The 21,540-nt window shown below is 34.1% G+C and overlaps 1 protein-coding gene, 1 long non-coding RNA gene and 1 pseudogene across 2 annotated transcripts; 2 read left to right on the top strand and 1 right to left on the bottom strand.

Moving 5' to 3' along the window:
- The first annotated feature begins 2,378 nt into the window (after positions 1–2,378).
- LOC120780868 lies at positions 2,379–6,664 on the top strand (annotated as a pseudogene).
- Positions 6,665–8,569: 1,905 nt separating this feature from the next.
- On the top strand, positions 8,570–9,305 carry LOC120780455 (programmed cell death protein 6). The gene is made up of 3 exons (XM_040112730.1): positions 8,570–8,690; positions 8,741–9,116; positions 9,171–9,305. Exons 1-3 carry the CDS (start codon positions 8,629–8,631, stop codon positions 9,270–9,272), a joined length of 540 nt encoding a protein of 179 aa, XP_039968664.1. The 5' UTR covers positions 8,570–8,628; the 3' UTR covers positions 9,273–9,305.
- Positions 9,306–12,197: 2,892 nt separating this feature from the next.
- Positions 12,198–13,009, bottom strand: LOC120780581. Its single transcript, XR_005705914.1, has 3 exons — positions 12,864–13,009; positions 12,672–12,807; positions 12,198–12,618 (listed from the first exon to the last, which is right to left on the bottom strand). It is a non-coding gene; the product is annotated as an uncharacterized LOC120780581 (long non-coding RNA).
- Positions 13,010–21,540: the final 8,531 nt, after the last annotated feature.

Genomic DNA, 21,540 nt, shown 5'->3' with positions numbered 1-21,540 from the left:
CTATTTAGTCCTGCAGCTCGAACTATTTTCTCCAGAAGCAGGTTGAAGAAGTCGCACGATAGGGAGTCGCCTTGTCTGAAACCTCGTGAGGTATCAAACGGCTCGGAGAGGTCTTCCCGATCCTGACGGAGCTTTTGGTGTTACTCAACGTCAGTTTACACAGCCGTATTAGTTTTGCGGGGATACCAAATTCAGACATCGCGGCATAAAGGCAACTCCTTTTCGTGCCGTCGAAAGCAGCTTTGAAATCGACGAAGAGGTGGTGTGTGTCGATTCTCTTTTCACGGGTCTTTTCCAAGATTTGGCGCATGGTGAATATCTGGTCGGCTGTTGATTTGCCAGGTCTGAAGCCGCACTGATAAGGTCCAATCAGTTTGTTTACGGTGGGCTTTAATCTTTCACACAATACGCTCGATAGAACCTTATATGCGATGTTGAGGAGGCTAATCCCACGGTAGTTGGCGCAGATTGTGGGGTCTCCTTTTTTATGGATTGGGCATAGCACACTTAAATTCCAATCGTTGGGCATGCTTTCGTCCGACCATATTTTACAAAGAAGCTGATGCATGCTCCTTATCAGTTCTTCGCCGCCGTGTTTGAATAGCTCGGCCAGCAATCCGTCGGCCCCTGCCGCTTTGTTGTTCTTCAGGCGGGCAATTGCTATTCGAACTTCTTCATGGGCCATTCAGCAGGCTGGAGAAGTGTTCCCTCCATAATTTAAGTATGCTCTGGGCATCAGTGACTAGATCACCTTTGGGGGCTCTACAGGAATACGCTCCGGTCTTGAAACCTTCCGTAAGCCGCCGCATTTTTTCGTAGAATTTTCGAGCATTACCCTTGTCGGCCAGCTTATCAAGCTCTTCGTACTCACGCATTTCAGCCTCTTTCTCTTCTGTCTACAAATGCGTCTCGCTTCCCTCTTCAACTCTCGGTATCTATCCCATCCCGCACGTGTAGTGGTCGATCGTAACGTTGCGAGGTAGGCAGCCTGTTTTCTCTCCGCTGCGCCACGGCACTCCTCGTCGTACCAGCTGTTCTTTTGCACTTTCCGAAAACCAATGGTTTCGGTTGCAGCTGTACGTAAGGAGTTTGAAATGCCGTCCCACAGTTCCCTTATATCGAGTTGTTGACGAGTGCTCTCAGAGAGCAGGAGTGCAAGCCGAGTAGAAAATCGTTCGGCTGTCTGTTGTGATTGCAGCTTCTCGACGTCGAACCTTCCTTGTGTTTGTTGGCGTGCCGCACAGAAGCGGGTGCGAGTCTTGGCTGCAACAAGATAGTGGTCCGAGTCGATGTGAGGACCACGGAGCGCACGCACATCTAAAACACTGGAGACGTGTCTTCCGTCTATCACAACATGATCGATCTGGTTGGTAGTTTTTCGATCCAGAGACAGCCAGGTAGCTTGACGAATCTTCTTATGCTGGAATCTAGTACTACAGATAACCATATTTCTGGCTCCGGCGAAGTCAATCAACCTCATCCTTGATGAATCAAGTATATTATATATAATCTAACCATTCGATTTTTCACATGTTCTATCAGTTCTTGTTCAGTTTTTACTCTTTCCTTGTTTTCACGTAATTGGTTTGTCGCCTCGTCCTTTCGAGTTTTATCTGCGTCTACTGGTTGATGAATAAAACAGGACAAGGGCAAGTAATTTAATAATAAATATTACAAAAATAGTTACTCTAATAGGGTACTCACAACCCGTCATAAAGCATCGTAAAATCATAAAATTATAAATTTTTACACTTGTTTAAAAAAATTGTTGTTGGATTACATAAAAAAATGAGTTTACACTTTTGCAATTCTGAATAATAAAAAAAATAAATAAATATTTATAAAATGTTTATAATAGTCCATAATGTTCACCAAGGATTTTTGCTATCTTCACCACCTACTGCGTGTAAACATTACCTGTATTGGGCCATATTCAATAATGACATGATCTGGCGCTTCTTTTGGTAAATTTGGTAAGAACTCAACAACTAGGTTAACATCCACATCTGTGACACTTAATTGCTCTGCAATGAATTTTTCATTTAAGCTTAGTACGCAGCTCTCAAGAAACGTAAAAACTTCATATAAAAAAACGCTTAAGAAACGGTCAAGATACTTTCCTGCGACAAACTTACTTGTGCTAGTACGCAGCTCTCAAGAAATCTAGTACCAATTTTTGATACTTTTTTTCAGTAAAATGTGAATATGGCAAACCTTGTTTTGCGAAGAAACATCAAATCAACAATTGTTTCTTGAAGAAAATTCGAAGTAATCGTCAAATTCATCCTAAATTAGTTGAAATCATTATTATGAAGTATATTCCATTTTGAAATGTTGTTTAAAACCTACCAATCATCAACAACATTTCTTAAATCTCAATGTACTCTACTCGTGAGAAAAACTGGTTTTCGGCCTAAAACTTGTGTTTTCGTCCATGTGAAATCTGTCAAACGAAAACACATTCAAAACCAGATTTCTCTGTAAACTACTTGAAAACTTATACTATGTTCGGACCGACAACGAAAACGTGTTTTCATGTAAAATCTGTCAAACGAAAACACAGTTTTGGCTGAAAACTACTTGAAAACTTACATTCCCTCATTATAATCGGTGCCTGCTCTAGTTTAATCGATTTTATTGGAAGACACATCTTGCCGGCTCTAACCCTGCAAGACGGAGGTAAAAGCGCCCATACACGAGCACACAAGTGCGTTCGATCGGTATGTGTGCGCTTGCGGTTTATCGTGTATGGGCTTGTTCGCGTACCGATCCATGTTCGCGAAAATGTTTGATTTTTTACGATTGGTGCGCGAACATGTTTATCGTGTATGGCGTTGTCGGCGCACAAAATCTCATTTCTCTCGTGTCGCCGAACAGTGAAGATCGCGGACAAGGGCAAGTGTTACGGGCAGAGCCTGCTTTCGAGGCTTCAAAAAATCAATTTTTTGAGGATTTTTTTGGGAGGGAAAGAAATAATTGATTCAAGCGAAATTTCTAGGCTTTGTAGTTATATATTTGAATATCTTTCACAAATTTTTTGGATACGAAATCTTTGATATTCTGCCTTTGGGAAGCAATTACCCGATGCATCTCGCATGTACATTTTTCGGACGGCGGGCAGGATGCAGGTCGCAATTTCTATCGGAAACAAAAACTTCAAAGAGATTCATATTTTTTATTAATTTATCTTTTAGTTAAACTAAGAAAATTCCAAAAAAAAGTGTAAAATTTAAAATTTTATTAAAAATTTAATAAATAGTGGCTTTTGATCGAAAGAATTTTACTTTATGCTGTTTAAAAAAGATAATTTTATGTCAATGATAATAAACTTTGCCCTAATTCCATACGACGTTTAGTTTTTTTTCTATCCTGCCCGCCAATTAAGAATAATCGTAAAAATGAAAAACCGAGAAATCACTCTTCAAAGTTTTCGCTTTTTGCCTAAGCGCTCATACATATATGTACATAGTGTAAGAAAAAAAAAAGTTGGAATAACTTATTAACGAAATACCATGAAATAGATAAAAATGCTACATTAGAAATAAATTCCAAGAAATGTTCCGCTTGCCTGTCGCACATGTTAACTCTGTGAAAAACGAACGCAAAATGGATTTGTTTGTCGTGTATGGGCAAAGGAATTCATACCGATCGAACGCACTTGTGTGCTCGTGTATGGGCACTATAACAGATTGCACAAACACATTGAAACATTTTCAGCTGTTCACTAACACTGTTACATTTTCTGGAATTTTCAATTGAATGGGAGAATACCTAAGTAAGATAGAGAAAAACTATCGACATTCTAAACATATTGTAATATTAACTTGCTAGAATAGGAGAGACGAATGCCCAATTTTTCAAGAAGAAGAAAACGAAAAGCGCAGTTTATTTTGGATTTTAAAGAGGTAAGTTCGTTACTTGATAATTTGATACTTTATAATTAATTTCTATTATTTATATATACATATGAATATTATTAATTTCTTTTGTATAGAGAAACTAAGGCCCGGTTTCACAGTCCATACTTATGTTGTACTTAAGATAAAACAGGAAAATATTGTTTTACAGTTCATACTTATGTAATGCTTAAGTACTGAAAAGGGGAGACTTAAGCAGTGCTTAAATAACAGCTGATTTTTGTTTTGAATTTGCTTTGAATTTTCAGCGACATCTTTCGTAGCGTAGGGCAAGTGTCCGTTCGTTTGCACTCAATAACAGCTTATACTTTTCCTTCAGTTCCCATAGGTGCTCTGACTCGCTAGTGATGAAATTTGGGGTTCTTTTGTTGTTTTCATCAATTTTTGATATAATTTTCCTCGCAAATTTATGTATTGTCTGTTATAATTTAAATATTTCAAACATATTTTTATGAATGACATTTGTAAAACATATGTTGCCCATAACGTTGCCATATATCATAATAAAATTTTATAGAAATTGTGCATTGACTGTGAAACGCAAACGACCACTCAGTTTGCAACAATACTTAGCTAAGATTTTATTTAGGCACAACTTAAGTATGGACTGTGAAACCGGGCATTAAAGGCTTAACTAGGAGAAAAAGGTAAGCATTGTGAATTGAATGTTGTGTGTATAATTAAAAATTTTAATATTACAGAAAACATTTGGAGGATTCAAGTATATTGGGTACAACAAACAAATAAGAGAGTAAGTTTTAAATTAGTAAAGCTAAATAGCGCATATTTATTTCAAATAGTTGCTATAGATTATGCATTTTTGTGAAATATGTAATTTGTACTTTATATCTACATATACATATATGTATGTATATACATACATACATGTGTAAATGTAAAAAATTTAAAATCTAAATTGAAACGAGTTGTGCGGTTACAATTATAATTGTGCCGACTTTAGAATACCGTCCCAGGATTTCGGGAATAAAATGGGTATTGTCGGATTGAGGAGGTTTTTCAGAATTAGTGAAGTGCTAGTGAACATAAAAAGCGAAATATATGTAAGTGTAAAATTAAATTTCTCCAGAAAACTTCTTGATCATTTCATAAGCGTTTTTTTATATGAAGTTTTTGCTTTTTTTGAGAGCTGGAAACCCACCTTTAAACGCAAATATCTCGAATATTTAAATTCTTGAACTGGATAACCTCCTCCATAATTAAAACTTTTCATTTGTTCGTCCAAGATATCTGTTCGCATGCAGAATATCTAAAATTGTTTAAAATAAAAACAAGATTAGTGTTTCATCATAAACATACATATACGCATTTCTGCTCCTAAGCAGGATTTTAAAAATTAAATTAAAATTAAACTTTTTCAAGCTTCAAGCAAATGAGGAGTGTCTTTTCAAAAAAGGATATTTACATTTTACTTTTTTTAAACTATTTATATAGTCTTTTCTTTAGTGCTGAAATACACAACTTCTTTACTTGGATGTTGATCTCAAAAAGATATGTCGCAAGTAAAAAAGGGTTAAATTATGTGTCCTAAACAGAAATACTATTTTTCGGTAAATCAGTAAATATTTCCCTTATAATGATTTCTCATTTTACAAAAATTAATTAAGAAATAGATATTCTCTTTTAAAAAGACACTTCTCAACTATATTTTCCTCCTGTAATACACTATTTGTAAGTATTTACAAATCAAAAATCTTTATCAAAGTAATATTTGTTGCTATATTATATTTTTTAATTAAACGACCACTTAATATTTTTAATTTTATATAATAATTATATAATATTTTTTTTTTAGTTTTCGACGTGGATCCTATCAATCAGTTAAGTTTTAGTTTTAAATAATGAATAAGAAAACCTTTTCAAACCTCTTTGCGCTCCTCCAGAAGAACCATCAGAAATTGTGGTACCGTCACCATCGTCTGGCGGCCATGCAGGTATAATGTATTAATATATAAATATATTAGTATTTGTTTTATAAAAATACATTTATGTTTTTCAGATATAATCCAAAAGCTGAATGCTATTGAGACCCGTCTCACTGCCATTGAGAAGTCCCTAACAGACAAAGTAAGTAACGCAGTATTACAGTACCAAATTAAAACAGAAGCTAATTTTTATATTTTAATTTTCTAGATGCCAGAGAAGGCCGAGGTGCAGGCGCAAAGTAAATTATTGCGCGAATGCCGCGTCATAGCGGCAAAGACGCACCATTCAATTAGCCGCATCACCGGTGATTTGGAGGACGAGCATTACGTGGAGCTCGCTTCGAAACTGCCCATGTCGTCGGAAGAGCACGTGCGCTTCGTGGAAGACAAACTTTCCCAAAAGGAAAGCACGGATGCTATGGTAAATATTTCGTTTTTAAATATTATGCGATTGTAATATAATTTACTGTAATTTTTTTTTACAGATGCGGCTAATACTGAAATCAAAGGGCGCAAAAGGCAGTGTGTGTGTGTTTGTTTTCAGACGATGTAATGTACCATTACAATTTAGAGGGGCGCAAGGAGAAGAAACCCCTACTAAAACTAAAGTGCGTAGGGTTAGTTTTTGGTAAGTTTTTTTACTGGTATATATTTGAATGCCTTAACTTATAACGTTTAATTTTAGATATATTTCCTGACAAGGATAAAAGCAGTATATGTGGGGAGCTCCGGAGATTTGTGGCCTTAAGCCACCAGAAACATAAACTAAGGGATAAACTAATATAAGTTTTATTATTATTACTTATATATATTAGTTTTAAATTGTAAATATTAGTTTTAAGTTGTACACATTAGTTTTAAGTTGTAAATATTAGTTTTAAGTTGTACATATTAGTTTTAAGTTGTAAATATTAGTTTTAAGTTGTATATATTAGTTCTAAGTTGAAGTGTCTAATTTTACTTTTAAAAATATGAATTTTTACAATTATAATTTTTATACTCAAATAACTTCTATATAATTTTTCTGCCGAATGCAATAATAATAGGCATATTATTAATTTAATTAATATCTGATTTTGATTTTATTATTAAATAAAGCAAAATAATTTAAAAAAATGACTTTTATTTAAAATAATTGAATTTGCTAGGAGTAACAAATGGGTAACAGAAATGCTTGTTCCTGCTAAAATGATTACATGTTAAAGGTAACAAACTGATAACCAAAATAATAACACTAACAGATATTCGGGTAACAAATACTTTTTGTTATCGATAACACATAGGTAAGCTTTGCGCTAACGAAAGAATTTGTTACCCGTAACATACTGTGAAGAGATTTGCTAACAAATGGATGTATTCTGTTAGAACAAGGCAGCATGCGATATTTGCCATTGGTTAGAGCGAGATAACCATTGAACATTAAATAGCTATGTGTTACTTTTTTCCCACTCTCTGAACAAAAGTAACAAATATTTTAACGAATGCAAAAGTGAACAATAACAACTCGTTTACACGTTTGCTAACAACTACCCGTCTTGCAGGGAAATTGTCACTTGATATTTGTTTACATTCCATATGCCAGTTGATATTTTTATATTAGGGGTATTCTCTTGCTCTTGCAAAACCGCTGCACGGTGCACGAAATGCAGAATTTTCCTCTTGGTGCAACGGCACAACAATAAACACACGAAGAAAATTATTTGCAATGGCTGTAAAATATATCAGGCCAAAACCGATGTTTATTTTCGTGCCGTCATATAACACTAGATGCTGCAATGGGTGATTTCTTGGTCTTGCATATTTCGGTATACGATTTTTGAATTTTGTGTCATCGTGCAATCTTGCAAGAGCAAGAGAATTCCCCTATTGATATTGAAAAATGGAAAAGCAAAATTACAAAAAAGAAATTTGTGGAGTGATAGGGGAGAAGCCCTACTCATTGAATTGTGACAAAACAAAATTGGTGCTTTTCGCGAGCCAATATTAAGGCTTCCAAAACTTACCATTGTCGTTGCTCAAAATGTAAACAACCAAATAAATTTGTGAGTTGTCAGCGAAAACTCATCGAAAACACACATTGTCGGTCCGAACGACTTAGATTCCACAACCCACAAATGTGTTTTCAAGATGTTTTCAATGTCGGTCCGAATATAGCATAAGTCAGACTTAGATTAACGCTATTGCTACCTAATTATGGAGTCTAATCGCATTTTCTTATAGAGATTACTAGCTGCAATCTCTAATATGCTTGATTATCCATTTTTGGTAGAGCGCGGTGTAACAAACTAACAGCATATGACGATTTGTTGCATGGTATTCGTAGGATCTACAAATTTTTCATAACGTTATGAACTGCATTTTTCTTGTTCTAATCAAATTAAATAAAATATTAGCAACTTACCTGATGCTGTACATAAAACTCCGAGCAGAGCAGAGCACATAATTTTACATTGTAATTGTATGGCTCCCGACAAAGTGAGAGCGGTAGCAATAGCAAAATGAAATGCTACGGGAGTACCGCAGTCTTTCAAACGCTGCTAGCAGCGAATTATCGCGTACAAGAATACAAATCGTACCACTTGAGTCCGAGCGACATGATCCCTTCATCTTTTCTCATCATCCTCTCGCAAACAAAAATCGCTTTGGCCAACAAAAAGTTTGTGTGTGAACTGGTACTTATTGAGATGTGTTCTATATGGCGTTCGATATATTTTTTGAATACCTAATATAAATGTTAGTAGAACTTACTATGACATTAATTGTAAATTATGGCGCATAGTTTTCAATCATCGGTTCCAGATCAGCAATTCTTGTGGGATGTATTTCAAAGGTATGCAATTATTCACTAAGTATAAGATTTTGAATTTCTTTATGTTCCAGGGTTGACAAGGATCGTAGCGGACACATTTCAGCCGACGAATTGCAGATAGCACTTTCAAATGGAACATGGAGCCCATTCAACCCAGAAACTGTTCGATTAATGATTGGAATGTTTGATCGTGAAAATAGAGGAACAGTTTCTTTTCAAGATTTTGGTGCTCTCTGGAAATATGTAACAGATTGGCAGAATTGTTTCCGCTCGTTCGACAGGGACCATTCGGGTAATATTGATAAAGAGGAACTTAAAACAGCATTGTCTTCATTTGGTTATCGCTTATCTGATAATCTTGTTGATATTCTAATACGGAAGTTTGATCGGTTCGGAAAAGGAACAATACTTTTCGATGACTTCATACAATGTTGTATAGTTTTATATGTGAGTCATTCATTTATCAATTTGCGAACCTTTATTATTACGTTTTCTTTCTAGACCCTTACAACGGCGTTTAGACAACATGATACAGATATGGATGGAGTTATAACTATACACTACGAACAATTTCTTAGTATGGTGTTTTCATTAAAAATATGAAGAATTATAAACTTAATTTTAATCTCTGAGAAAGGTGAAATTTGTTTTACTTCTCCACCTACTTAGTATAACCAGGAATAATGGGATGCCCAACTTATTCCAGTGTGAGAGCGCCTCAAAATAAGCGTTTTTTTTATAACATTTTCCATTATGGCCAGATCGAACAAAATAACAATTTTTGGGCATTTCAGAGCGCCTCAAAATAAGCGTTTTTTTATAACATTTTCCATTATGGCCAGATCGAACAAAATAACAATTTTTGGGCATTTAACCCAATACCCAACATTTAGTACGAATATAAATTACTAAACAGTGGTTATTTATTATATGGAGAAACTATTTAAATCTTTTTAAAGAATATTATAACAACTGACTTTTGTCCTTTCAATACCCAATAATAGGATTTAAGGTTTTTAGCTCTCAATCATTAAAAGTTTTTAATAATTTTCAATTGAAAATAATACTATGATGTTTCAAATTACAAAACATTTCATCAAATACCTTTAAATTTCACAAATTTATTTAATTTTCATTGTTTTGCATTTTTGATAAGAGGTCTTGAACGATGCAACAAATCCCTCCGTTTATATATTTTTTTGGTAAGATTTCAATCTGGCCATCGCTCGTTTCCAACTGCTAAACGTCAAAACCTCCCCAATCCAGTCAACTGTCAAAGTTTAGGTGGTTTTGACGTTTAGCAATTGTTCTCTCACTTCCAGCGAGAGAGGAGTTGGGCATCCCATTATTCCTGGTATAACACTCGGCCCTATTCCCATGGTCTTATTATCAGCCCTATTCTGCATTTCGATTACGTTCCCGCTCTACGCTCCGTCTGAATCGAAAATAGGTATTCTGAGTTACGATTGGATTGAAAGAAGAAGAGGAAGAGCTGTAGCTCCTTCGAAGTCAGCTGTTTGCCTTGAAACGTGTGAAAATGAAACATAACAAAGCAAAAATACACAAATTATTGTTGGTTTATTAAAATAAAGAAATTATATTGCGTTTTTTTTTTTAAACACTAACATGGAATCAGTAGCGGCAGCGATATTACTTGAGGAGGAGAGCAATGCATTATTCAAAATATGCCCTACATTATTCTATTAAATAAAAACAATTGCATTCAGTGCATTTTACAGCTCCTATATTAAAAAAGTAAATGCTTTTATTTCATTTCACAGCTCGTTTTATAAATGAATAATAGTAAAATAAATAAAAGGCTAACAATTAAAAAATGACTACTTTGAATCCGGCTTATAATTTGGATCTAATCTTAGCATTTGCATTTTTATTTCTACTTTTTCCTTCACCAGCTCTTCCTTAATTCTGTTGTGTCGCTTCTGTTCTTCAAGTTGCTTCACTGCAGTCTCCGCCAAAGTTTCTAGAGAACGATTCATGTGCCGTAAATATGAAGTAACTTCTTCCATTTTACCAAAGGCAGCTTCATTGAATTTTTCGTCTCTGCATAAAATTCTTTTGATTTGTATCTGTTGTCTGCTCTCGCCTCTCTATTTTGGCTGCTAGCTCTACTGGTTGAAGGGATATCATCCGTTTCCAAACCCGTCAAAGCTATCACCTTTTCATCAAGTGGGCTTATGCGTTGTAAACGACAAGGACCTCCACCGGTGCTCATCCTTTCTTTTTTGTTATGCGATAATTTTCGCTTCATGTAGCATTTTCAGTCAATCCAGACCTGCACGAAAACGTTAGATTTAACTTAATTTTTTAAAATTAATTGTAGGTAATACCCTACATCCATGTATTGGAATCTTTTGTTGGTGGGCCAAGTGCATTTAAATTCCTTGCAACCTCCTCCCAAAACTCCTGTACTTCATCCTTCGGTCGCTTTTGGAAGCCCTGCGCAATATCTCTTTTCGTGGCCATCATATCACACAATTTTTTGTATTGCTCTGCCGTTGTTACTTTTGACCTGCAAACATATCAAAAATATAATTTAAGCACAAACAACCAAGGACACCACCATTATGTCTTTTACAACTATAATCATAAAGTTTTACTTACATATTTGAGGAAATTATTTTATCCAAGTGCACGAAAATGAATATATAACGGCTTTCCGCCGACAAAACTTCAACGTACAAAAACGTAATTACGATCGCAATGCAGAATACATAGAATTGGAATTTTCGAAGTTGAATCGAAACGCAGAATACCAAAGTTGCCAATCGGAGAAAATTTCGATTCGAGTAGAAATGCAGAATAGGGCTGTATATCATAACGACAAGCAAAAGTTATCGAAATTTTAAATTAATGCCCCTATTGCGGTTTTCAACCCAACTGCATTTCAGTCGAAGTTTAAAAATTCGGTATTGCCAACTTCAACTCAATCCGTAAAAAAAAATTGCGGTTGAAGTATGATCGAACTTCAACTTTTTTTGGTATTGCGGTTTTCAACTCTGTACAAGTGGGGTTGACTAGTATATAAATAAACTTCAACTGCTTAATAGCAGTTGAAGTTCAACATTCGTGCAGTGAAATACAAAAAAATATTAAAGAAAAATGGAGGACGGGTAAAATAGCTATTTTAATTAATGTTGAATTAATTTTAATTAATATTTTTTATAAATTTTTAGAAAAAATAAAGTTGCAACAAAAATGCAATTCGAAAAATTTGTGGAGTTAATGGAGAAGTTTCCAGAAGTTGGAAGAGGAAAGCCACAATTTGGAAACAATAAATTCAAATTGAGATGCAACGCCTCAAAATTGCTAAATTAAAATCTTCGCAAAGATTTTAATTTTTTTTTGTTATTTAAGACACAAAGTAATATATTTTTTATTTTATTTTTAATTATTCTGGAATGAAGTGATATTTTATATTTTTGTACCATAGTTTAAGTTTACATTAAAAAATGAAGTGATATTGTTATTTAATGAATTTATTTAAATAAAATTTAAATATATGCCTGAATAAATAGCACATTAGAAATAATAAATGAAATTTAATATTTTAATTATTTAGAGGGAAGTCATAATATTATTGCGAATTATTCGAGCCGTATCCTCTTCTTCTCTTTCTATGTCCAAAATATCATTGGTCATTGTAGTATGTGAAGTAGATGGTATTTCTTCTGGAGATTCCACTTGAAAGTGTTGGCAAATATTGTGTAATGCGCACAAAGCATTCACAATTTGCGTAGCTTTTCGGGAGTGTAATGTAAACCTCGTACAGATAAAAGACATCGAAATCACCTCTTGAGTACACCAATTGTCCGCTCTACAATATTCCGGGCCTTTGAGTGTACTGTATTGTAGCGTGCTTGGGGTGAAGAAGCTTCCGCCAAGCGATAAGGCGTCATTAAAAATTTGTGCAGAGGATAGCCAGCGTCGCCTAAGAAATTACATTACTCTAATTATTTAGCAATAAATACGATAAAGTCTTACCCAAGATCCAAGTGTTATTCTGTATGTTGTTCTGTAAATGCACTTTCAAATCGCTAATATTGAAAACAAAAGAGTCATGATTTGCGCCTGCATGCCTAGCATCCACATACCGAATAGACATCTTATAATCACAAAGCTAAAAATTTTAAGAAATTATACCATTTTGTTTCTAATATAATTCAGATTTTATACATATGTACAATCATCGCGTTTAAACCGTAGTAGCCCTTTCTGTTAAGATCTTCTTTTCTTGTTGAAATTATGCGAACATGAGTCCCGTAGATGCAACCAACTACTCCCGGGAAAGCACTCTTTGAATAAAATGAAACTTTTGAAGCGTTTTGCTTCTCCTCAGTCATTTGAATTTTAATCCATTGGGCACAAATACGTTGTTCAATTATATTTAGAACCTCTTTAATTACTAAACATATCGTAGATTGCGCCAACCCAATGTTAAAATCATTTCCATTGCATTTTTGATACCCATAGTCAGCAAGGAAACGCAGAGTTGCGCATAATTTTAATATAGGAGGTATGGCCGTTCCTCGCACACGTTTGTGGAAGTGTTCCTTCATCTCATTCAGTAAAAAACAAAATGCTTCTTTATTTAATCGAAAATAACTTATGAATCTGCAACAAATATTATTAAAAAGCCACTCAGTTGTGAAAAAACTATGGCTTACTTTGCATTTGGAAGCTCCAATGGATTTGAGTGATCACGAAGGCTTTTTCGTATACGTAGCTCATCAATTTTGCCCCCAATATTTTCGTCATTGTAACATAAATCAAAACTTATATCCATTTTTTATTTATTTTAATGTTTATTCACTATTTCGCGAGCGACAACTGAATTCAATTGTTTAAATATGTCGTCTAAAAAATTTTAGCTGTTTCACTATCTGTCAAATTTCCCTTTCTTATACTATGTTCGGACCGACAACGAAAACATGTTTTCGTGGGAAAAACTGGTTTTCGCACGAAAACTTGTGTTTTCGTCCATGTAAAATCTGTCATACGAAAACACAGTTTTCGGTGAAAACTACTTGAAAACTTACATTCCACTCATCATAATCGGTGCCTGCTCTAGTTTAATCGATGTTTTTGGAAGACATATTTTGCCGGCCCTAAATTGTCACTTAATATTTGTTTACATTCCATATACAAAAACAGCTGTCGCTTGATATTCTCATATTGGGGGCATTCTCTTGCTTTTGCAAAACCTTTCACGGTGCAGAAATTACAGAATTTTCCTTTTGGTGCAACGGCACAATAACAAACACACGCAGAAAATTATTTGCAATGGCTATAAATATGTCAGACCAAAACCCGCGTTTATATTCGTGCCGTCATATATCACTAGATTCTGCAATGGGTGCTCTTGGCCTTGCATAGGTATCGGTATAGGATTTTTGCATTTTGTGTCATCGTGCAATTTTGCAAGAGAAAGAGAATACCGCTATTGATAGTTGTCAGTGAAAACTCATCGAAAACACACATTGTCGGTCCGAACGACTTAGATTCCACAACATACAAATGTGTTTTCATATGTACATATGTATGTCTAAAAAAATATTACCATGTTATCATTTTTCAGCTTTTCGCTTTCTATATTTTTTTTGCTTAAATCTATGGTGGGTCATTTCGATGGACTTCCGCATTTGTTGCTCGAAATTTGCAAGTCCACAAGTGATCAAAGAATCTACAAAAAATGTAATGAAAAATAAATTTAAAATACATATTTTTAGTTAAATATGTATGTATAAAATTTACCATATAATATGTTGGACAACAGAAACTTTGATAGCGGTTGCATGCCTCCCCTACCGTCCCAGTTACACAAAGTCGGGACACCGTCGGGAGAATGCAATAATTACAGTGAAAAATACACTTAGGTTAAAAGCCTTTTTTTCCTGGCTCATATATGCACTAAATGTATTTTTTTCATATTGAATTATTATTTTCTCTACTCACCTTTTTTTTCCAAATATTATAGACACAAATAGTTCACAAATTTAACGAAACACAATATGAATAGATTTAAATATTTATTTTAAATAATTTTGCATAAATATGCACAAGCACAAATCTGCACAATTCTCAATATCAACGCGTTTTTAACCGAATTTATGGTTTCTTCGAATTCAATTTGTCACAACGAACAAGCAAACGTCAAATTCACGGTATCATGCTGTACACTTTCACATCCATCGTTTTCAATAAGCGGTGACAGCTAAAAAATTTGTTTGTCTTCTTTTGTTTTATTTTTGCTTAACATCTGTTGAGTGAAGAGCTTATAATATAAAACAAACAGAAGACACAAAAGATTGACTTCTTACTCATTTCAAAGATTTGTGAGGGAGTGTTAGTGACAAGTAAAAATTGTGTAAAAGTATTGGAGTTTCTGTCACGCAAGTTTTGCTGGAGTGCTTGTGCTTGCGCCTGCGCTTGTGACTGTACCTGTTCCTTGTTTTCCTTTCCCCCAGTTCTTCTGCTGCCGGTGTTGTTGCGTTTTCCTCGTTCCTTTTATTTTCCAATTTGGTTTTTTTCCTTTTGTCTGTGGGTTATATGTCCCCACACTTCATAGCACTAATTATTATATTTGCGCGAGTTAATTTTAGCTGTACCGAAATGTGTACTCTTTATTTATACTCTTAAGACTAACTTATTACATGTTTCTTATTTCTATTTATACTAACTAGTATGTTTACTTATTACTAGTTGATAGTTTGTCTAAATACAGATTGTATTATTTGTTTAGGTTTGTTTACACACTATATATATTGTTTGCCTAGATATATTTGCTTTGTTTTAAGATAAGGTTGTTGTGGAATTAAACTCAATGTTGTTTTGATACTTGTTTGTTTAGAATTGTTTGTTGTAGTGATAGTGTATTTCAGTTGTTCCAACTCAAGGTTGTTTCTGCATTCTTTTTACTGAAAAAAGGTTGATTTGATGTTTGTTACTATTATAAGAAATACATTCCTTAACTCGCGATTTTGTCACTTCACTCTCTTCTGATGTAAACCTTGTTTTTTGGTTTTGGTCACTCCACTGGCACTGTATCCATATACATACTTATGTGTATACCGTATAAGAATTATTGTTGCACTTGCGTTCACCTCACTTTTATTTTTGTAACTTTTTTCGTTCACTTGTTATGTTACATATGTATATAAAATTTTATGTACATATATATACGTATATGTATATACATATATACATATATGCATATATACATATATATATATATTTTTTCTTCAGATTTGTTACCACTGTTTTTCTTACTTTTCACCATCGCTTAAGCAAGATTTTTGCCACAATATTAATATTTCACTTTTTTTTTTTTTGGTTCTTACGGTTTTGTCACCAACGGTTCTTCCCACTTTTCACAATTTTCAACCTGTTTTTTTCTTTGTTAAATTATACTGTGTGTACATATGATTTGCTTGTTTCCGTATATGTACAAGTATATTATTTCACTTCACAACAATTTTTTGTAATTGATGATATTTTGATATTTACCGCGTCGTCGCGTTACCGTGATTAATTTAAAAAGATTTTTTTTTTTTTTGTTATCACTAGTGCCGTCCGGTACGGCTTTGAAGGACCATAGTAAATTCGATACGCTTAAGAGATACAAGATTACCGACACTCACCTTTCTTGCGAAATTGCAGCGAACGTATACCGATTATAATATGGGATGCGTGTATGCGCGCGGATGAAGAACAAAAGAGACCTGGCGCCAACCGTCCGTCCCTTTTGTTAATTATGTGTGGTGCTCATCACGCGTGTGGTGTGTTGATGATGATGAAAACTTTTTTCACCGAAGTGACGGAACAACGACAAATTAAACAACTGAGTTGAAGGTTTAATCGATAATCAGCATTCCGTTTTATTTTGTGCTTTCTTAAATACTAATCAATATTTTGCTTTCTTGCAATAACTTAAAAATAAATGCTTGCGTAAAAATTCTTAGGAAATGTGTCTTGTGCATTTTGCAAAGTAATACAGTTAATAAAGTTATTATATATTTTGTTAACTGTTGCATTTTCGTTAGCGGAAATGCACTTGAATGAACAATAAATACAAATTATTAAAATTCTTCGGAGTTGTTGACTGTTGCATTTTCGTTAGTGGAATTAGTGGTACATTTCATTAACTGTTGCATTTTCGTTAGCGAAAATGCACTTGGACAAACAATTCTTTGGAAAACTCAATTAATAAATATTCGTATTCTTTGAAAATAATATTCTTTATAACACCCCCACCGTTAGTTTGAGGCTCCGACGAAATTATATTATCTTTGCCGGATCGTTTATAGTAGTTTCATTTTTTAATTGTACATTTGGAATATATGTTTTTGCATTCTTAAAGAGGTATATAAAAAAACGCGTTTATTTCACAATTATCGAATTTGATTAAGTAATTTCCTGAAATGTTTAATTTAGCTTTGTTGCAGTTATGGGATATTGTGCTGTTAAAATGTTCAAGAATTAGTACTCCAGGAATTATTTCGCTTATCTCTTGTGTATTTAATGTTTGCATTTTGCAATTAGCTTCTTCAAAGTTTAGTATTTTGTTTAAACAATCATCGTTAATTTTTATAAGATTTCTTTTTAGATTATCTTTAATATATGTGCTATAAATATTGCTTTCTGAATCTATGAGAACTTCAGAGAATAAGAATATTCACATTTTCACAGATCACCAGCCCCTTATATTCGCTATTTCAGAAAAAAATCCGAATTCAAAAATGAAGAGATGGAGTGCATTCATCGAGGAATTCGCGCCTACATTTCATTATAAGCCAGGGAAGGAGAATAAGGTAGCTGATGCTCTGTCCAGACAGTTTATTAATAACTTTAGCGAATCAATAGAAACAGCGTATAGCGAAGAGTCTTCCACCAACTTCATAGAAACAATAAAGCATCCTGTAAACCAATTTAAGAACCAACTAATATTAACAAAGGGTCCGTCGTTAAACAAAAGTACAACAATTGTATTCCAAAAATACGTTCGTCATAAAATGTGTTATGATAAGCCCGAAAATCTAATACAATGTCTAAAAAGTGTAATAAATCGAAATACCATCAACGCAATTCACTGTGATCTGACAATCCTAGGGGAAATACAAAACCGTCTAGTTTCTGCCTTTCCTGGTATAAAATTTCGACATACCGAAATATTCGTATTTGACTTAATCAACAAAACCGATGAACTTGAAACGCTCATTACAGAGCATAACCGAGCACATCGCTGCCTACAAGAAAATTTCAAACAAATAATAAGCGATTATTTTTCCCGAATAAAAAAAAAATTGTTAAAATCCATAATTTCGAATTGCAAAATTTTTTTTAGAAAATAAATTTCAGCGTAAACCGTCCAACCTCGAAATCGGCAAAACCCCTATCCCTTCCATGCCTGGTGAGATTTCACGTCGACATTTTTTTTACTGATAAGCAGCACTTCTTAACATGTATCGACAAATTTTCCAAATACGCGGTTGTTAAACCTATCTCCTCACGATCCACGATAGACATTAAAGAAGCACTGCTCGAAATATTACCGATATTTAAAAACACTAAAACAATTATTTCATATAACGAAAAAGCTTTTCATTCCATGACAATAAAAAGTTTCCTCAGAGATAGTTTTTCAATCGAACAATTTTTCATCCCGACGTTACACAGTGAAAGTAATGGGCAGGTTGAAAGATTCCATTCAACGTTAATGGAAATAGCCCGTTGCATCAAACAGCAACAGCAGTTGTGCGAGACTATAGACCAGTGGTCGGCATGAGAGGATCTGTCACTGTGTTGGTGAACACGAAAAACAAGTAGCCCAGTGAGAAATTGGAATTAAATTTAAGCAAATTTTATAAATAATTATTAGTATAATGAAAATTAACAAAATGTCTTTTAAGGATATTATTCCCTATTATCTTTAAAAGACTTGGAACATAAAAGGCATTGCATGGCACCAAAGGCATTTAGAATCATAAAATATTTCTCGCAGGGCATATTTGGTTTTGCGCTATAGTCTTGCGTGATGTTAATTCGTTGCTGGCTCGACAACGACTGAACGACAGAGCGTAAGCGTACGTGTGAAGTTAGTTTGCACAATTGTGCTAAGAAATGCCGACCGCTGCTATAGACCTCATATTATTAGCAACACATAAGTACAACAACAGCATTCACTCCACAACAGTGGTCGGCATTTCATAGCAAAATTTTGCAAACTAACTTCACACGTACGCTTACGCTCCATCGTTCAGTCGTTGTCGAGCCAGCAACGAATTAACATCACGTAAGACTATAGCGCAAAACCAAATATGCCCTGCGAGAAATATTTTATGATTCTAAATGCCTTTGGTGCCATGCAATGCCTCTTATGTTCCAAGTCTTTCAATGATAATAGGGAATATTTCCTTAAAAGACATTTTGTTAATTTTCATTATACTCTTAATTATTTATAAAATTTGCTTAATTTTAGTTCCAATTTTTCACTGGGCTACTTTTTTTTCGTGCTCACCAATACAGTGACAGATCCTCTCATGCCGACCACTGCTCCACAACCAATGCCAAGCCAATTGATGTTTTTCAAAACTGTTCAAACGAAGAACTGAAAGTAGCACGCGAAAAATTGCTTAAAATGCAAGAGACAAAACATTAAATAAACGAAACGAAAATAAAACGATGAAAACATACGGATCAGGGGAGAGGTGTTTTTGAAAAGGAACAAACGGCTTGGGAATAAATTTGATAAAATCTATGTAGAAAAAGTAGTGGAAAGAGATTTAGGTACCACGGTTCTGACAGACGGGAAAAATTCATAAAAGTAATCTCAGATGATATTTTCCGTTCACGCACACGTTCGCAAAAAACAAAAACAAAAAAAAACCTTAACAAATAAATCCAAATCATAATCAACGCATATCAATTTCAAATTTTTACATTAATATTTCCGAGAAGAGTTTGTAATTAAGGAAAACGTTGTGACATTTATCTAAATTATCAAGTAAAATGTTAAACCATATTACCAACTATTCATAGAGTAATAAGTAATTGAATTTGTAACACTGTAATTTTAAATATTATATTGCGATCAACCAAGCCAACTACCAACTACCAACTACCAATACTTTACAATACCAATCACAATTTTTTAACAACATTATGAAGTGCGCCATGCAACATACGACACCATTTGAATACCCCTGCCTAAGCTTGATGGATTACCGCAACAGGGACGTTTCGGACTTGACAAGGAGGGTAGTTAAGATAGCAAGTGTAGCCCCATCTGCAATTTCCTTGACTACAGTGAGCGGCTCGATATTTCACCGGATAATGAGAATTATCACCACACAGCGCATGCGCTCTCACAACAACAGGAAATAATTGTTGCCTCGCTCACTAATCCAATTTAACCCGCAATGCGTCAATCGGTATATTTGTAAAATGCTTGGTTGGTTGATTGTGAGATTGGAAGGAAAGATCAGAATCTCACAACAACAACGATGCCTTGATCCGATGGAGTATCAATACATCGCGCTCTAACCGCAATGCGGCGCTTAAGAAGTAAGGAAATAATTGTTGCCTCGCTCACTAATCCAATTCAACCCGTAATGCGTCAATCGGTATATTCGCAAAATGCTTGGTTGGTTGATCGTGTGATTGGAAGGAAACAGCAGAATAAATTTGACTTGTGAACAATTAAGTCGAGGGCTCTCTACTATTAACTTATACAGTACCAAACTGCTTTGTTAGCGGTTTATCGGTTTTTACCGGAAAATAAACCGAATTTTTTCTTTTTTGATCGGGATTTTGGTCAGAATTGCAAATTTAATTTTGTGATTTTATACCATACATACATATATGCATATAGAAAGTAAATATTGAACGGAAACGATACACTCACATTGATTTCCGCCAGGGGCTTTTGGGGATAATAATTGTATGAGTATATGTTTGAATTGCAGTTAGAACAGTGACAGTCATGTTACCTAGGGACATGCCGGTAACGCGTGCCGGTTTAATTGTCACTTTTTCCTATCACGTTCTTAAGGGCGAATCAAAAAAGCACCCAAAACTTTTGTATACATGTGATCTTGTATCACTTTCTCGCTCACATATTTTCTACTAATAATAATAAAACTATATCCTTCTTTCTGACACTTTCATTAAATTTGGGATAATTCAACAAAACTGCTTTCAGGAAAACGTGACGGTGCATTCTACAATAGCCTAGTGGGTAAACCACTCGCTTGTCATTCCTTCAACCTAAAGTTCGAAACTCAAAAATATAATTTTTTTTTTTATAAAATATTTTTTTTTTTTTTGTATTAATTTTAATAACAAAATAATTTTATTTAGATTTACATTAATGCCCCTATTGCGGTTTTCAACCCAACTGCATTTCAGTCGAAGTTTAAAAATTCAGTATTGCCAATTTCAACTCAATCCGTCAAAAAAAAAATTGCGGTTGAAGTATGATCGAACTTCAACTTTTTTTGGTATTGCGGTTTTCAAGTCTGTATGTACAAGTGGGATTGACTAGTTTATATGTAAATAATATTTATTTCTATTAAGCAGTTGAAGTTCACCATTCGTGCAGTGAAATACAAAAAAATATTAAAGAAAAATGGAGATCGGTTAAAATAACTATTTTAATTAATGTTGAATTAATTTTAATTAATATTTTTTATAAATTTTCAGAAAAAATAAAGTTACAACAAAAATGCAATTCGAAAAATTGGTGGAGTTAATGGAGAAGTTCCCAGAAGTAGGAAGAGGAAAGCCACAATTTGGAAACAATAAATTCAAATTGAGGTGCAGCGCCTCAAAATTGCTAAATTAAAATCTTCGCAAA

The sequence above is a fragment of the Bactrocera tryoni genome, unplaced genomic scaffold (genome assembly GCF_016617805.1).
Source record: "Bactrocera tryoni isolate S06 unplaced genomic scaffold, CSIRO_BtryS06_freeze2 scaffold_25, whole genome shotgun sequence".
NCBI lineage: Eukaryota > Metazoa > Arthropoda > Insecta > Diptera > Tephritidae > Bactrocera > Bactrocera tryoni.
Note: the sequence above shows the minus strand (reverse complement) of the source record. Positions and strands in the feature narration are given on the sequence as shown.